We start from the raw sequence: 13,728 nt of genomic DNA on the forward strand, positions 1-13,728 counted from the left end.
TGGGAAGGGAGCAGTAGAAGCAACGCAAAGGGGGGAAGGCGTAGGAAATGATGTGCTTGAGCGTTGGTGGGGGTTGTTTTTGTTACTGTTGTTAAAAGGAGAGGCGGCGAGGAGAGGAGCGGAGTGGGGGTGCGGTGGGGTGGGGTGTGATTGCTTTATCTTGGGTATTACGTTTATGCGTCTTTTTGGGGTTAGAGAAGAAGCGTTTGGACGTGGACGAACATGTTCGTGCTTTGTTGGCTGCCAAGGTTGTTTTGTTAGCTGGACACACTCTACACGGGACATCATGAGCGATCCATTGTGGTGGATGTCATCCTTTGCCGGTGGAGCAACGAACGAGAGTAAATTGGAGTAGAAGAAGGACATGGGGCATGAGCGACAGATCGATGGGATGAATAAAGGACATGACGTATATTATATGCTATTGGAAACATAGTAATTGGTGGTCACATCAACATTGATAATATAGGCAGAAGCGACTTTCGAACACTACCTGATGGCCCTTCATTTTGGGCACAGAATTGTCGTTACGATGCAAATAAGTTATACGGATAGCAGAACGTGGCTTACATCAAGTTGCCTCGTCTGCAATATACCCCGACGGAAGTGGTCAATCATAATCTCGATGATACACAAACATCAATAAGGCTGGTCTCTCAGGCTGCTGGAGCTTCAGCCATTTCTTGCTCAACAGAGGTTGGGACGACAGGATAATACTTGCGGTGAAGCTCACTAACATCATCTCCAGAAAGCTTCTTCCGACCATCAGGCCCGACATGAAAAACTGCAAGAAAAAGCTTCACAGTCCTGACATCTAGTATAGAATGATTGCTTTCATTGTCATGAATGCAGAACTTAAATCGAAATGTTCATAAAATAAGTTACTTTATATTATTCTACTAACACAAACAACAGTATCTAGATTCAGTAAAAATATAATTGATCTGATTGTCTATAACATCAAAGGCAACAGGCAATTCTCTAATCAATGGAGTTAGGAGAACAGGTCTGACATGTTTTTCTGGACATAATTGTACCATTTTTGGGTGATAATGATAAAAAAAGTAGTTCAAACTAGTAGGTAGATTCGATCAAAGAAATTTAGTTGAAAAAGAACCCACCATGAGTGAAGAAAGGAAGTTTATCATTAGCAGTAGCTAGAGAATGTACAATAACTGAGAAAAAGAAATAAGCATACCACTAGCTCCATCATGAAATGTTGCATGGTAGATGACTCGACATGCCAGTTCAGCAGCTTCCTCAAGTGTCGTGTCATAGTGATAACTAAGTGACAATGAACATGAGTTAATTGCTTTTAAACTACCATGACAAAATACAGCAACAGAACGAATGCCTACCCACTATCCAGAACACCATAAGCTCATGGACTTCCCTGACCCGACTGAAAAGTGTGTTACCTTGAGACTTCCACCTTCACTGTCAACATAATACAATCCAGGTTCCCAAGACGAAAGAGACCAGGTCAAACAGCTGAAGAAAAGGACTGATTTGGAACTTGAGTATACCATTTCATCCCATCCAGCAATCATGGTCCCTATCGAAAGGCCCGTTCCACAGTAAGAGTAATGCATGTTTGCTAATAGCTTTGAAGCACTAGTGACTGAGATCCATCTCTTGTTTGCCAGTTATTGTAGGCAGTACTGTATAGGATGAAACTGATAACTAGTAAAATATTCCATAAGCAAATGATAGCATAACTAAGGTGGGAATTCCACTAAATTAAACAGATCAACTAATGGACAATGCACACAAATATGCATGGATGAGTAAAAGCACAGCTATACCTTGATGCCCAAGTTCCTGTGCCAGAATTGGCAATCTGCAGCACCACCAGCCATTGTACCGAGCATATATGGATTGATCTAGATGATTTTCTTAACACAGAGAAGTTGATGATGAAAGATATCATGGGAGTGATAAGTACCAGAGTCACTATCTTGGTTTATGTGTGCCTTTTCATATATCCTGGCATTATGTGAAAGCAGAACAAAATCCAGTTCACATTTGGAAGGAAGATATTAAGTTGGTGTACCCTATGGATACTGCAAATTGTGGAAATTGAAAAGATGACAATGCAATGTTCAAACCTGGCTGTGCAAAACAGTTTCAAGATGTGGATGCATGAGATACTTCCTGGTTGTGCAAAAGCAATAAGCAGCTGAAGAAGCAATACTTAGCTATCGTAGACACCTAGCGGAAGTGAATTTGTTTGGAACAACAATACAAGTGTTACTGCTGAGACTGTATTACTGGCAATAAGAATTTGTTTGAGGATAGAAACTTCTTGTTGTTTGCTAGTGTGAGGCTCCACATTACCAGCACCACCATCCTTAATAGAATTGCAAACTTTTAAATCATTTCTTAGTCATTGAAGAGTCATTCAAATGCCAAGAGTTTGAGAATCAAGCTCTTTCTATATTCATGGGCTTGCAATAATTCTTGTTATGGACAGAGATACAGGAACCGATGCAGAATATTTAACAGATGATGTAGAACAATAAATCAAGAAGGTGCTAGAGAGTCAATGAATGTTGTATACTGATTTACCTACTAGTTTGGCAGATTTAGATGAGTCTATCTCAATCAATCATAGTTCTGCAATTCTGTCTAAAATTTATGGTAATGGTGAAAATTGTGGCAGTAGTGTAACTCTGCTATTGTTTTTAAAAGCGCTATGCGCCAAGGTTACAAAACAACCAAGGTGCAAGGCGAACTAAGCGAGGCACTCTAGAATATTAAAATTAAAAATATATTATGATTGATAAATATGATCATAAAAATAAAAATGGCATATCAAATAAAAATGATATGCTAAACAAAGGTTCTACTGACGGAGACTTATGCTAAATAGTATTTCCAATATGATACTAAATAGGGTTAACTCCTAACAAAGTGAGTAAGCACCATCTCAATATGGTGCAGCAAGTTAATTGAAATGAGAGAGAATGAATTGAGAAGAGAAGTAACTGACGGCTGTGGAGGAAGGTAGGGGAAGGAGAAGGCGATGGCCGAAGCTGCAGTGGCGAACAACGGTAGATGAAGCTGTAGCAACGGACATAGGGTTTTGCTTTCACTGGGTTGGGCACGGGATTGGGGGAGGTGTAAGGGTACATTAGTTGGTTTGATTGAACTAACTTACTCGTTCAATCGAACCATAAGCTCAAGTGCTCGGCGCTTGGACTCAGGTGAGCACCTGAGCAGTGCTTCGTTGCAATGCCTCGCCCCAAGGTTTTGCAAGGTGCTCAAGACTCACCTCACCTTGCCTGAGCCTCTAGGTCAACGGCCAAACACCTTTTGAAAACACTGAACTCTGCGAATATGCATCAGTATGATGTCATTTGTATCTTAGTTCTGTGTCAACCATGCCAATATTATCGTGATTAGCATACAGAAAGAACTCATATCTTAACCTCAGTTTCATTTGCTTTCTCAAAAATGAATATATCAGCTAATTTTCCTTGAGTCACTCTATGCTCATTTAAGTTCACATAATAACAATAATGCTATAATCCTTTTGTGATTAAGAAAGGAGAAAAAGTAAAAGCAAATAACTCCACTTGCTTCGTCAAAACTTTAACAAGAAATATCTGTCTAAGAAGATCAAACTAGTTTCGAAGTTTTTATCAAACTCAATTGTGGACATACATCACAAGTTGATCCTTAATACAATACTAGGTGAACTATCAGATAATGAAGATCTCCACGCTAAGTTGATCTCCACTGTGTCAAATATCACGAGTTTCTTGTTTGCTTAATAGTTAATCATCAAGCAACCAGAGGCACACACAAGATGCAAACAGCTCTAGCATAATCTCCCAATGACATGGAGTATTAAATGCTTACGGATATATCCTCCCATGCCAGCTCGAGAATCGGCGGCCACAATGACGCCATTCTTTAAGATGAAAGCCAGCGTGGTCGTCCCCTTCGCAGGCTTCACCATCTGGATCGAGTATCACAACAAAATGTGGCAACAAATCAATACATCGAGTATCACAACAATCCCGTCATCATACCAAATAACCAACAAACCCATCAGAAACAGACATCAAAGGAATCCGGGAGTTGGAACGAAGGGGCTGCGAAGAGGTCCTCGCCGAGACCGTCGACGCCGCCTCCGGTGACCGAAGGGAAGTATTGGAGACCACTCGCGTCGAGCTTCATGATTCACGAACACGACGATGGCGGAAGACGAATCAACAAGCGAGAAGAAGTGATAAGAATCCCTAGATCGAGAGGAGGAGGGAGAAGCTAAAGAGGCAAAGAAAGGCTTATTACGAAGACAACGACGCAAAGAGAAACTCATTCACGCCGGCTTGGGAAGGAAGAAAGGGCAACACAAATAGGAGAAGATCCGACCCGAACCTAATCGGGTCTACCCAAATCACATATGGTTGGCCCATCCCAATACATATCAATCGGCCCAATGTAATTATCCTTCCATTAACTTGATGCGTTTGAGTCATTTTCACCCACTTTCAATATGAAATTACATTAAGATGCCACTATTGTTGACTTGGTTGACACATAATGGGTTACAGGCTTAAGCCCATGACATTAATTGATGCAAAGAACAATAATTCAGAGCCAAACAGCCATTGGGCAACAAATGAAATCAACAATAGAGCTAAGATGCAAAAAAAACAATAACTTACAGCATCCTGAAAGCTCAAGATGCAAAGAACAGTAATCAGAAAATACTGTAGACTGATGATATCCTGAGGTCATTTCAGATTTTTGTAGGTGAAACAGATCATCTAAAAGAGTTTGACAAAGATGCTAAAATGGGACTTTGGTTGAAAACTCATGATCATGATATGGTGCAGAAAACTCGACGCACATTATAGTCTGGACATGGAACTGTAAACTGCATGGTTGCGCAATTGCCTCCTCAAGATCTTTCCTGATGCTGTTTTCGGTATAGAGCTGGTGAAAACAACTTTGCGAATCTTCTTGTATGGTGCTACCTATAATACAAAACAAAAATCACGTTCTGTGCTTCAATTCTTAAAATACAAAAACACTGAAGCAGAATCATAAACAAAGATACCTGCTTTGCAATGAAATCCATGATTTCTGCTTCTTTGAGGTTATTTCCTGGCTGTCTCACAATAAATGCCATAGGTATTTGGCCTGCCTCCTCGTGAGGATAACTGTTATATTGCAAACAATCATTAAGGAAGAAGAGGGTAGAATCTAAACTCAAACTAATCAACAAAGAGGATCCTTAATGAACAAGTGATGTTCTTATTCTCTTGGTTTAAGAACAACTAAGCTGTCAATATTTACAGACAGTTCAAGGTACTTCCTTCTTGATTGCAGAAAATATCAAATGATTTAATAGGTTAATACTGAACGTACTAATACTGCATTGATGTTTCAATGCAGAAATAGTCTGAGTGCAGATTAATGAAACTAGTTGTGATTATTGATTGATGGAGTATTTAGCCCAAAAATTCATAACGACTGATGATAATGATGCATGAACAGCGTATAAATAAAGTGCATTGAAGTTGCATCACTGGATACGTACGGAACCACAGCAGCATCAGCAACTCCAGGTAGTGATAGAAGCAAGTGCTCCAACTCAGCAGGTGGAACCTGCAAAACGTCCACATTGCAACAGATGAGAAGTCTTGGCATATTTACTTCAGTGATAAGAATTCTGCACTGACCTGGTAAGCTTTATACTTGATCATTTCCTTCAACCTATCCACAATAAAAAGAAACCCATCTTGATTGAAGTAACAGAGATCACCTGTCTTTAGCCAGCCACCGGGAGCAAAGGTGGAAGCATTTGCTTTCTCATCTCCTGCGTAACCTGACATAAGAGAAAACAATGAGCAACCAAATATCTTTCTTTTGGTTGAGTGCTCATGTCACTTGAGTTCAGACAAGTAAGAATGCATTATGCTACATTACCTATCATGATTGAAGGGCCACGAATCCATAATTCTCCAGTTTGGCCAATTGACAGGGTCTCACCTGTGACACTATCCACAATCTTAGCTTCAACATTCTGTGACAGGCGACCGACAGACCTCAGGTGGAGGCATTCCTCACGATCTATCATCCTTGCTATACCACCACCCTCAGTGGATCCGTAACCCTGACATGTAGAATGGATGTAATCTTATCAGTTGATTTTTCAAAGCCAAAGAGCTAAATGAAGGATCAGTAGAAAATGTTTTACTCAATCATCATTATTATCTCATAGAAAAAGTTGCATGATTTTTAATTTTATCCATCCAAATATGCATAAACTGACCAAATATTTTCTTCTAACATACTGGGCTGTATTTAAGATGACAAAAAATTGCAACACCTGTTTCTTTAGATGAAGCTAAAGTCCACCAAGGGCCAAGAAGTACTGGCTCAGGATTCACAGCCAAAATTGAAATCATTGCAATTGATTATACAAGAAGGAAGGTAAATTTCAATTTTAATATATGCTTACTATTCAGTTTCTTCTACTATTGACAATCCCTTAAAATAATAATATATTATTTTACTATTTAAAGCCCTAGTATTTCTGATTTTATCTTTTTTTTCACAAGCACTTATTTCATCCTCGTTATCATTGTCGCTCACCGCCATTGCTAACGTCGCTCAAAGCCATCCAACCCCGCTCATCACCCCCTTGACATCATCCTCCAAGAAGGAAGAAAAAGAGGAGGAAAAAGAAGAGGAGGACGAGAAAAAAAAGAGGAAGAAGAAGATGATATTTTTATGTCTATTTGCAAAGGTTCAACTTAGAAATATTAAAAAAATTAAAATAGGTTATAAATAGTAAATTTGATGTTGGTACGAACAGTACGTACCAGTTCGACATGGGACCAGTACGTGGATCGGCCTATACCGAGCAATATACATCACATGACCCTGTATCTAGCGATACAAGGTCTATATCCATTAGAACGATCAAAATCCGATCATTACTGACTTGTATCAATCGGTAATAGTCAAATTTTAACTAATACCAATCAAGGGTTGAAATTACCTTATTTCAAATGGTCAATTCGACCATTTGAACCAATAGAAATGGTTTTTAAACCCTTTCCTTCCCCTCTTTCGACTGATTTCACTCTCTCTAACTCTTTCTCACTCACATCTCTTTCTCACATTTGGACTCTTTTAAACTTAACAAGGCAATGATTTATGGATTAGATCAAATTCAAGAGGCTAATTTAGCTGGATTAATACTTAATTCAGAAGAAGAACATTCTAATCGAGAGGTATGTATTCTCTTTCTAGATTTTTATTGATTTATGAAATGATTAAGTCTATTCTATGTGGTTAATGTCTAATATATTATTTGATGTATTTTTTATAATAGAATAGTGTTAATTAAGGAGTAATTAAGGTCTTTAATGTTATGATTAATACTAATTTTTTGTAATTAGATAATGGGTCAAATCTTTATATTTTGCATACTAAGTGATTTATGTGATGGTATAATAGGTTTAGCTATGTTTTAATTAAGTTTTTAATGTTGTGATTAGTGGTTTAAATAATGATTTTATTGAATTGACTTATTTTGGGTCAATTTAATGTCTTTAATACCTATCAGGGTATTTAATATGTTTATAATGGTAAAAGAGGACTAATTAGGGATTAATTAAATATGTTAATACTATGATTAATGTATTTAATTATGTTATGATTAATATATTTAATTAATATATTTTATTACAGAGGTAATAAAAGAAAAGGATGTATATCCTCAACAATTTGAAGATCTCCCTTGGTCAAAACATGGCAGAAGGGGTCGGCCAACATCGAGTTAAACTATTCAAGAAACTAGAGACACACAACTTTCATAGTCGTCCACCGAGCGTGCAAAGGCAAAGGCAAAGGCAAAGGGGAAGGTAGTGGCATCAACTACATCATTGGAAAGAATTGAGTTGGGTGACAAGACACATTCTTAATTGCATTTAACAACCCACTAGGTTTAAAAACATAGTAACAATGTTAACAACAGTGCCTCAACTAATGATGGCTACGACATTGGGGAGTTGATGGTCCCGTTTACACAGTTTAAGAGTGGTGCATGGATCAAGGAGCAGTATTTTACATATCACCCAAGATTCATACCATGAAGCTCGACGAGGTACTGATCAAGTTTACACATAGAAGGAGAAAGGAAAGATAATAGATGATTTTGAGTAGATACAACAAAGCTTACATGACATAAACATAGAGCAAAGCTTTTCGTATTCACAATTGTCATATTATGGAGAATCTTACAGCCAATAGCAGTATGATGATAGTTGGTTATTCTTCTCCAAACAGTAGTACGATCGATCTTATGATACAGAGTAGTAAATCAATGATGAAAGTATAAGTTTTGATTTTCTCCATACTCCGCACCAATATATACTACAATCATACTTGCCTTAAGAGCCATTTTGAACATGTGTGGTTCACGACGATCAGACTACAACAATCACCATATCAACGCACCAATAACATATGATGTATCAATATTATGTCGTAAGATCTATTTCAAGATTGGGTCCAACAAACATCTCAAATTGATTTACAGATACATAGGTTTGAGGACCTCGATTCATCACCCATGAAGTCATGTCATTATTTTTTATGGTAGAACCAAGTATATTCATCGATTGATTGCTTGATTTATTTGACTCTTAAAGTTTAAATTGTTTAAAAAATAATCTAATAATTCAAATCATTTTTTTGCGGATAATTCAATATCAACCGAAGGACAGTCCAAAACATACCACAAAGCTACTCCTCAAAGCTAAAAAAAATATCATTGTTCAGTCCTAATTTAGATTATTTTTGCTAAAATTATACTAAAATTAAATTTATTTCTAACTTAAAAATCTTTAATTTTCTATTTTAAGAATTTTTAAACTATTTTTTATCATTTTTTCGTGTCATCGGTACGTATTGCCATACTTACACACGATACATCAGTACAGGTCAATATATACCATATCAATAGCCAGTTAGTATACTGATACGGATCAATAAGATGAACCCTGGTAAATAATAATCTCTTTTTCATAAAGGAAACTAAATTTCTATACTTTGAATAACATGTGGGTAGTCCCAAACTATGGGATCTTAAATCTATTGTTGATCTATTATAGCATATTCCTCATGCCGATGATGTAGATCTATCTTAGATGCTTTTGAAGACATTTATTCTTGGGAATAATCTTTAAAATATATAATCGCAAAAGCAAAAATTAAATAAATAAATAAAACAAGTAATCAAATATCTACATGGCATGGTAAATTCTTATCAAATATACCCAAGCTGAAATTAAAATGTTTCTTTCAATTTTGGTTTGGCTTCTGTAGCAACTTCTATTCAGTTTGAACATGAAAAATTCTAAGGTTTCATCTTGGTCAAGCAATGGTCTATTCAATGAAGATACAGTACTACTTTCTAAAATTCCTTTTGGTTCGTGTACCAATGTCATGAAAATAACATGCATTACTTTGAGAACATGGTGAAACTGTACACTTGTGGATTGCATGTTCCTATCCTACCAAAACAATCTATTTCCGGTAATCTCATTCAGTTTACTAAATAAACCTAAAAATCAAGAAAGTCAATTATTTTGTGTTTTTAACCTGATAGGTTACTCCATTTACTATATTTGTTTTGACTGGATGAGTAAGGCTCAGGATGAGTGATAAATAACTTCTTATTCCATCATTTTATTATTATACCCAAGGGAGACTAAGTGAACTCATCCTATGCAGTGACTGCTATAAAAAAAATGAAATGACCACCATTAAGAAGGGGCTCAAAACAAGATGGAAGGTGAACTTACAGTTCATTTAAAATATTAGTAAGCTTTTTTACACAATATAGCATCAGAATCTATTGGAATTTGGCAGATGAAAAAAGAAAATTTCTGCATTCGGCATCTATTATATCAAGAAAAGTTTAATGCAACAGCTGCCTTTAATGTACCTAATATTGCTGTTTTTTAGGGCCACAATAAGAACATCGTATGCATCAGTCTTGTCCTTCCTTCAAAGCCAAGGGATCTCATTATCCAGGTTTATTCAAGAGACAACATTCCATAAACTTGAGATCTGTTCCAGTTGGCCACACGCAAAGCAATTGCCTAACTGTGTCTTGGGAAGCTGACAGTGCCAGCAATCATAGCTGGCCATGGTAAATTATTACAAGCATTACTAGATTATTTATTGCAAGGAAAGACCTAAGGAAACTGATGACTCAAAGAGTGTACTATTGCATTACCTAGTAAAAATGGCTCTGTTATCCCCCATGATTTAATGCAGCGACAGGGGTTGGACTTCCAATCAACACCCCGACGACGACCAAGTTTGACGCACGCGTCGCATCGTGTCGTGCTATTGGCGGTAGGAGGACAACCGCACGTGCGACCCGCCTCTCTCAGCCAATGGCCTGAGAGAGCTTTGAATCCACCGCATTTTTTATTTAGGAAGGAAAAGAGCTGTATAATTATTTGCCACACTTTTATCGTAACAATTTTAGACTATTATTTTCCTTTTTTCGCTTATAAAAATTCAACTTATATTTATAAATTTTTTTGTCTCATGCAAATAAAGGCTAATATAAACAAATAAAAGAGAAGTACTAATATAAATCTCACTACCTGACGGAGCTCCACATCGGGAAATCGAGACATGAACTGGTGTGCCGCCGCCTCGTGTAGCGGCGCTCCGCCGCAGGTCACGAACTCGAGCGCTGCCAGGTCGATCTTCTCCTCCCACCTTGCCATCGCAACAACCACCGGTGGCGACGCCGTCAAAGAAGTCGCCCGGTACTTCTCCGCCACGCGCAGCATCTCCCTCGCGCCGCCGCCGCCGCCCATGACAACGGTGGTCTCCCCCAGTGCTATTCCTTTAAGCAAAAAGAAGAACCCCATAGAGTGGAAAAGCGGCGCTCCGACGACCGTCACATCCGGCGCCTCTCGCCGCCTCCGCTCTGCCGGCAGTTTCCGTGAAGCGTGGAACCCTGCCACCATCGCGATGAAGTTGAGGTGCGTCAGGGCTGCCGCCTTCACCATTCCCGTCGTCCCCGACGAGTACTGTATGACGGCCACATCCATTTGCCCGACCTCCTCTTCCGGCGGCACTTCCCCTCCGCTGCCGGCGAGGAACGACCGGAACCGAGGGGAGTCGAGGAGGATCGTCGGAACGTCGCCAGGGAGCTTGGCAGCGGTTTCGGAGGTGGCGAAGGCGACGCGGGGCTTGGAGAGGCCGACGAGCCGGGCGAGCTCGGCGGCAGTTGAGGCGGGGTTGGCAGCCGAGATGACGGCGCCCAGGGAAAGTAGGGCGAGGTAGAGTGGGGGAACGTCGAGGCGGGCGGGGCAGAGGATGAAGGCGACGTGGCCCTTGGAGAGGCCGACCTCGGTGCGGAGGGCGGCTGCGAGGGAGTGGATCTGGGACAGCAGATCGGGGAAGGAGAGCGCATCCCCAGTGGCGGCGTCGACGACGGCTGGGAGGGGAGGGAGCGGGGATGGGAGCAGGGAGACGGCGTAGGAGGTGAAGGAGAGCGGCCGATCGCGGGCCGGCAACGGTACGAACGGACGGAGGCTGTGGAAAGTCCTGGAGACGGCGTCGAAACCACTCCTGGGATCGATTGCCGGCGACGTCGACGGCGGTGTAGGTGTGACCGCCTTTTCCTCCATCGCAAATGGAAAGCCAGTGGAGTTGCTTGCGCTACGAAGGTCTATATGCGAGCGTCTAAGAAAAGGCCAAAAACGTACATACGATTAGTCCGATTTGACTCAAATGTCGAGATATATTTAATTTAGAGGGACATATATGCCAATCCAAAACATTGGAAGGATCTCTATAAATGTCATTAATAGGCTTAAAATGATTGGAATATTTTTATTCCTTGTTTAATTGATGATGAACAAGATCTTGTAAATTTAAGTTGGGTGTCACTCTACATTACACAATAATAAATTTTAAGAATTTTCATATTCTTATAATTCATTGTTGGGTATAATTTTTGTATGGTTATATCATATCATATATATATATATATATATATATATATATAGCTCAATTCTTAACTCATACATGAGAAACACTATTCTAAATATATAAAATATTTCTTATTTTAAGGCTTTAGATGGATCCACAAGGACTACTGATAAGGTGAATTCAACCCATAAATACCGAATGTCATATCATTATTAATTTGGCGTACCATATCACACTGACACAACACGTCGAAGGCCATCGGAGGCGTCCTCGAGGGAACTCTCTTCCGCTATTCGTGTTAGAATGTTCATAGTGGATGCAGAGGTAATCTTCCAATCCCTTATGTTGCCCAATCCAAATAATCTACTAAAAATGTTGATGACAGACTCCACAAACGAAGTATAGTTGAAAAGCTTTGGTGCTGAAAAGGCTCTCGTGGTGGTGGAGTGGGCAGTCCCAACTCCAAAGGCACACCACAAGCTGACATAATTGTAGATGGTGACAGGGGTGATTATGGCAACAAGAACATGTCATCTTTACCGAATATTGGAGGAGAAATGTCAAAGTAGGAAAGGACATGTTAAGTGAAGCAAATCGTCCAAGTGAATCTATCAAAACCTCTTATTAGGGAAACTCATCGACAAAATCTCGCCTGCTCTAGATGGCTCCTTAAGATTGAGTTATCGATCTTCCAGCACCGTACCGGTATTAAGATTAACGTTAAATAATATTTTTAATCTGATTTTTCAACGCTTAAGTGATCAAGGTCTATAATGAGTATGAGTTTTCCTTTAAGAAAAGAGTTCATCGACGTAGAGTCAAAGATTATCTTTTATATTTAGTTTCGAATGGGATATTTAGAGCAACAACCCCGAACAACTAGTGTTGGACTTTTGTCCAAGCGGGCAGACGAGCGAGGGTGACTTGTATCTTTTTCCTTCCATTATAGCTTTCACGTGGTGCTTACGTGTCGAATGATGGTTGACTATTAATGTATTCCCTATTATTTGACCCCATAGCGTATTTCGAGGCTCTTGTTAAAAGGGCTCAAAGTATGACGTTTAATTCATCCAACAAGAGAGCGTTCGAAATCTCTTTTTGAGAGCTGGGTTTTTTCGACTAACACTTCTTGCGACGACAGAGGTCTGGCATCCTGACCTCAATACCTTATATAACGATGAAGGTCAAGCATTCTAACCTCTACATCTCGGGCAAAGGTGAGGGTCGAGTGTCCTGACCTCCACACCTCATGAGACGACGAAGGTAGAGCATCTAAACCTCCATGCCTCGGGCGGAGGCGGGGGTCAGGCATCCCGACCTCCACACCTCACATGATGGCGAAGGCAGAGGTTAAGCGTCCTAACCTCCACGCCTTGAGCAGAGGCAAGGGTCGGGCTTCTCGACATCCATGCCTCGGGCAGAGATGGAGGTCGAGCTTCCCAACTCATACACTTTAAGCTTCTTTGACTTGTGACTTCTATCGTAACGAGTTTTTTTTACATGGGTTTAGTTTTTTTGACTCACATGCCTCAAGCACATTTTGCTTTGTGGCTCTACCATGGTGGATTTTTTCTTACATAGGTCAAGTTTTCTCAACTCACTCATCTCGGGAACATTCGGTCTATGCTTTTATTGTGACATATTTCTTCTCATGCAAGTTGAGTTTTCTCGACTCACGCATCTCAAGCATACTCAGCCTATGCCTCCACCATGACGGATTTTTTCTTATACGAGTCG

General features: G+C 39.7%; 1 protein-coding gene across 7 annotated transcripts; it reads right to left on the reverse strand.

Annotated features, from left to right (window-relative positions):
• Positions 1 to 389: 389 nt before the first annotated feature.
• LOC103986819 (4-coumarate--CoA ligase-like 7) lies at positions 390 to 11,723 on the reverse strand. 7 transcript variants are annotated; one of them, XM_065135988.1, is made up of 10 exons: positions 10,650 to 11,723; positions 5,944 to 6,130; positions 5,697 to 5,842; positions 5,555 to 5,622; positions 5,072 to 5,174; positions 4,069 to 4,988; positions 3,865 to 3,964; positions 1,359 to 1,555; positions 1,199 to 1,284; positions 390 to 784 (listed from the first exon to the last, which is right to left on the reverse strand). In XM_065135988.1, the coding sequence occupies exons 1-6, from the start codon at positions 11,685 to 11,687 to the stop codon at positions 4,863 to 4,865; spliced, it is 1,668 nt and encodes a 555-aa protein (XP_064992060.1). In that variant the 5' UTR covers positions 11,688 to 11,723; the 3' UTR covers positions 390 to 784; positions 1,199 to 1,284; positions 1,359 to 1,555; positions 3,865 to 3,964; positions 4,069 to 4,862. The 7 variants fall into 7 exon arrangements, with proteins under 7 accessions (XP_064992060.1, XP_064992057.1, XP_064992056.1 ...); XM_065135985.1 differs by having other exon boundaries at positions 1,359 to 1,661; XM_065135984.1 differs by having other exon boundaries at positions 1,359 to 1,986.
• Positions 11,724 to 13,728: the final 2,005 nt, after the last annotated feature.

This window comes from Musa acuminata, chromosome BXJ3-1 (genome assembly GCF_036884655.1).
Source record: "Musa acuminata AAA Group cultivar baxijiao chromosome BXJ3-1, Cavendish_Baxijiao_AAA, whole genome shotgun sequence".
In the NCBI taxonomy this organism is placed as follows: domain Eukaryota; kingdom Viridiplantae; phylum Streptophyta; class Magnoliopsida; order Zingiberales; family Musaceae; genus Musa; species Musa acuminata.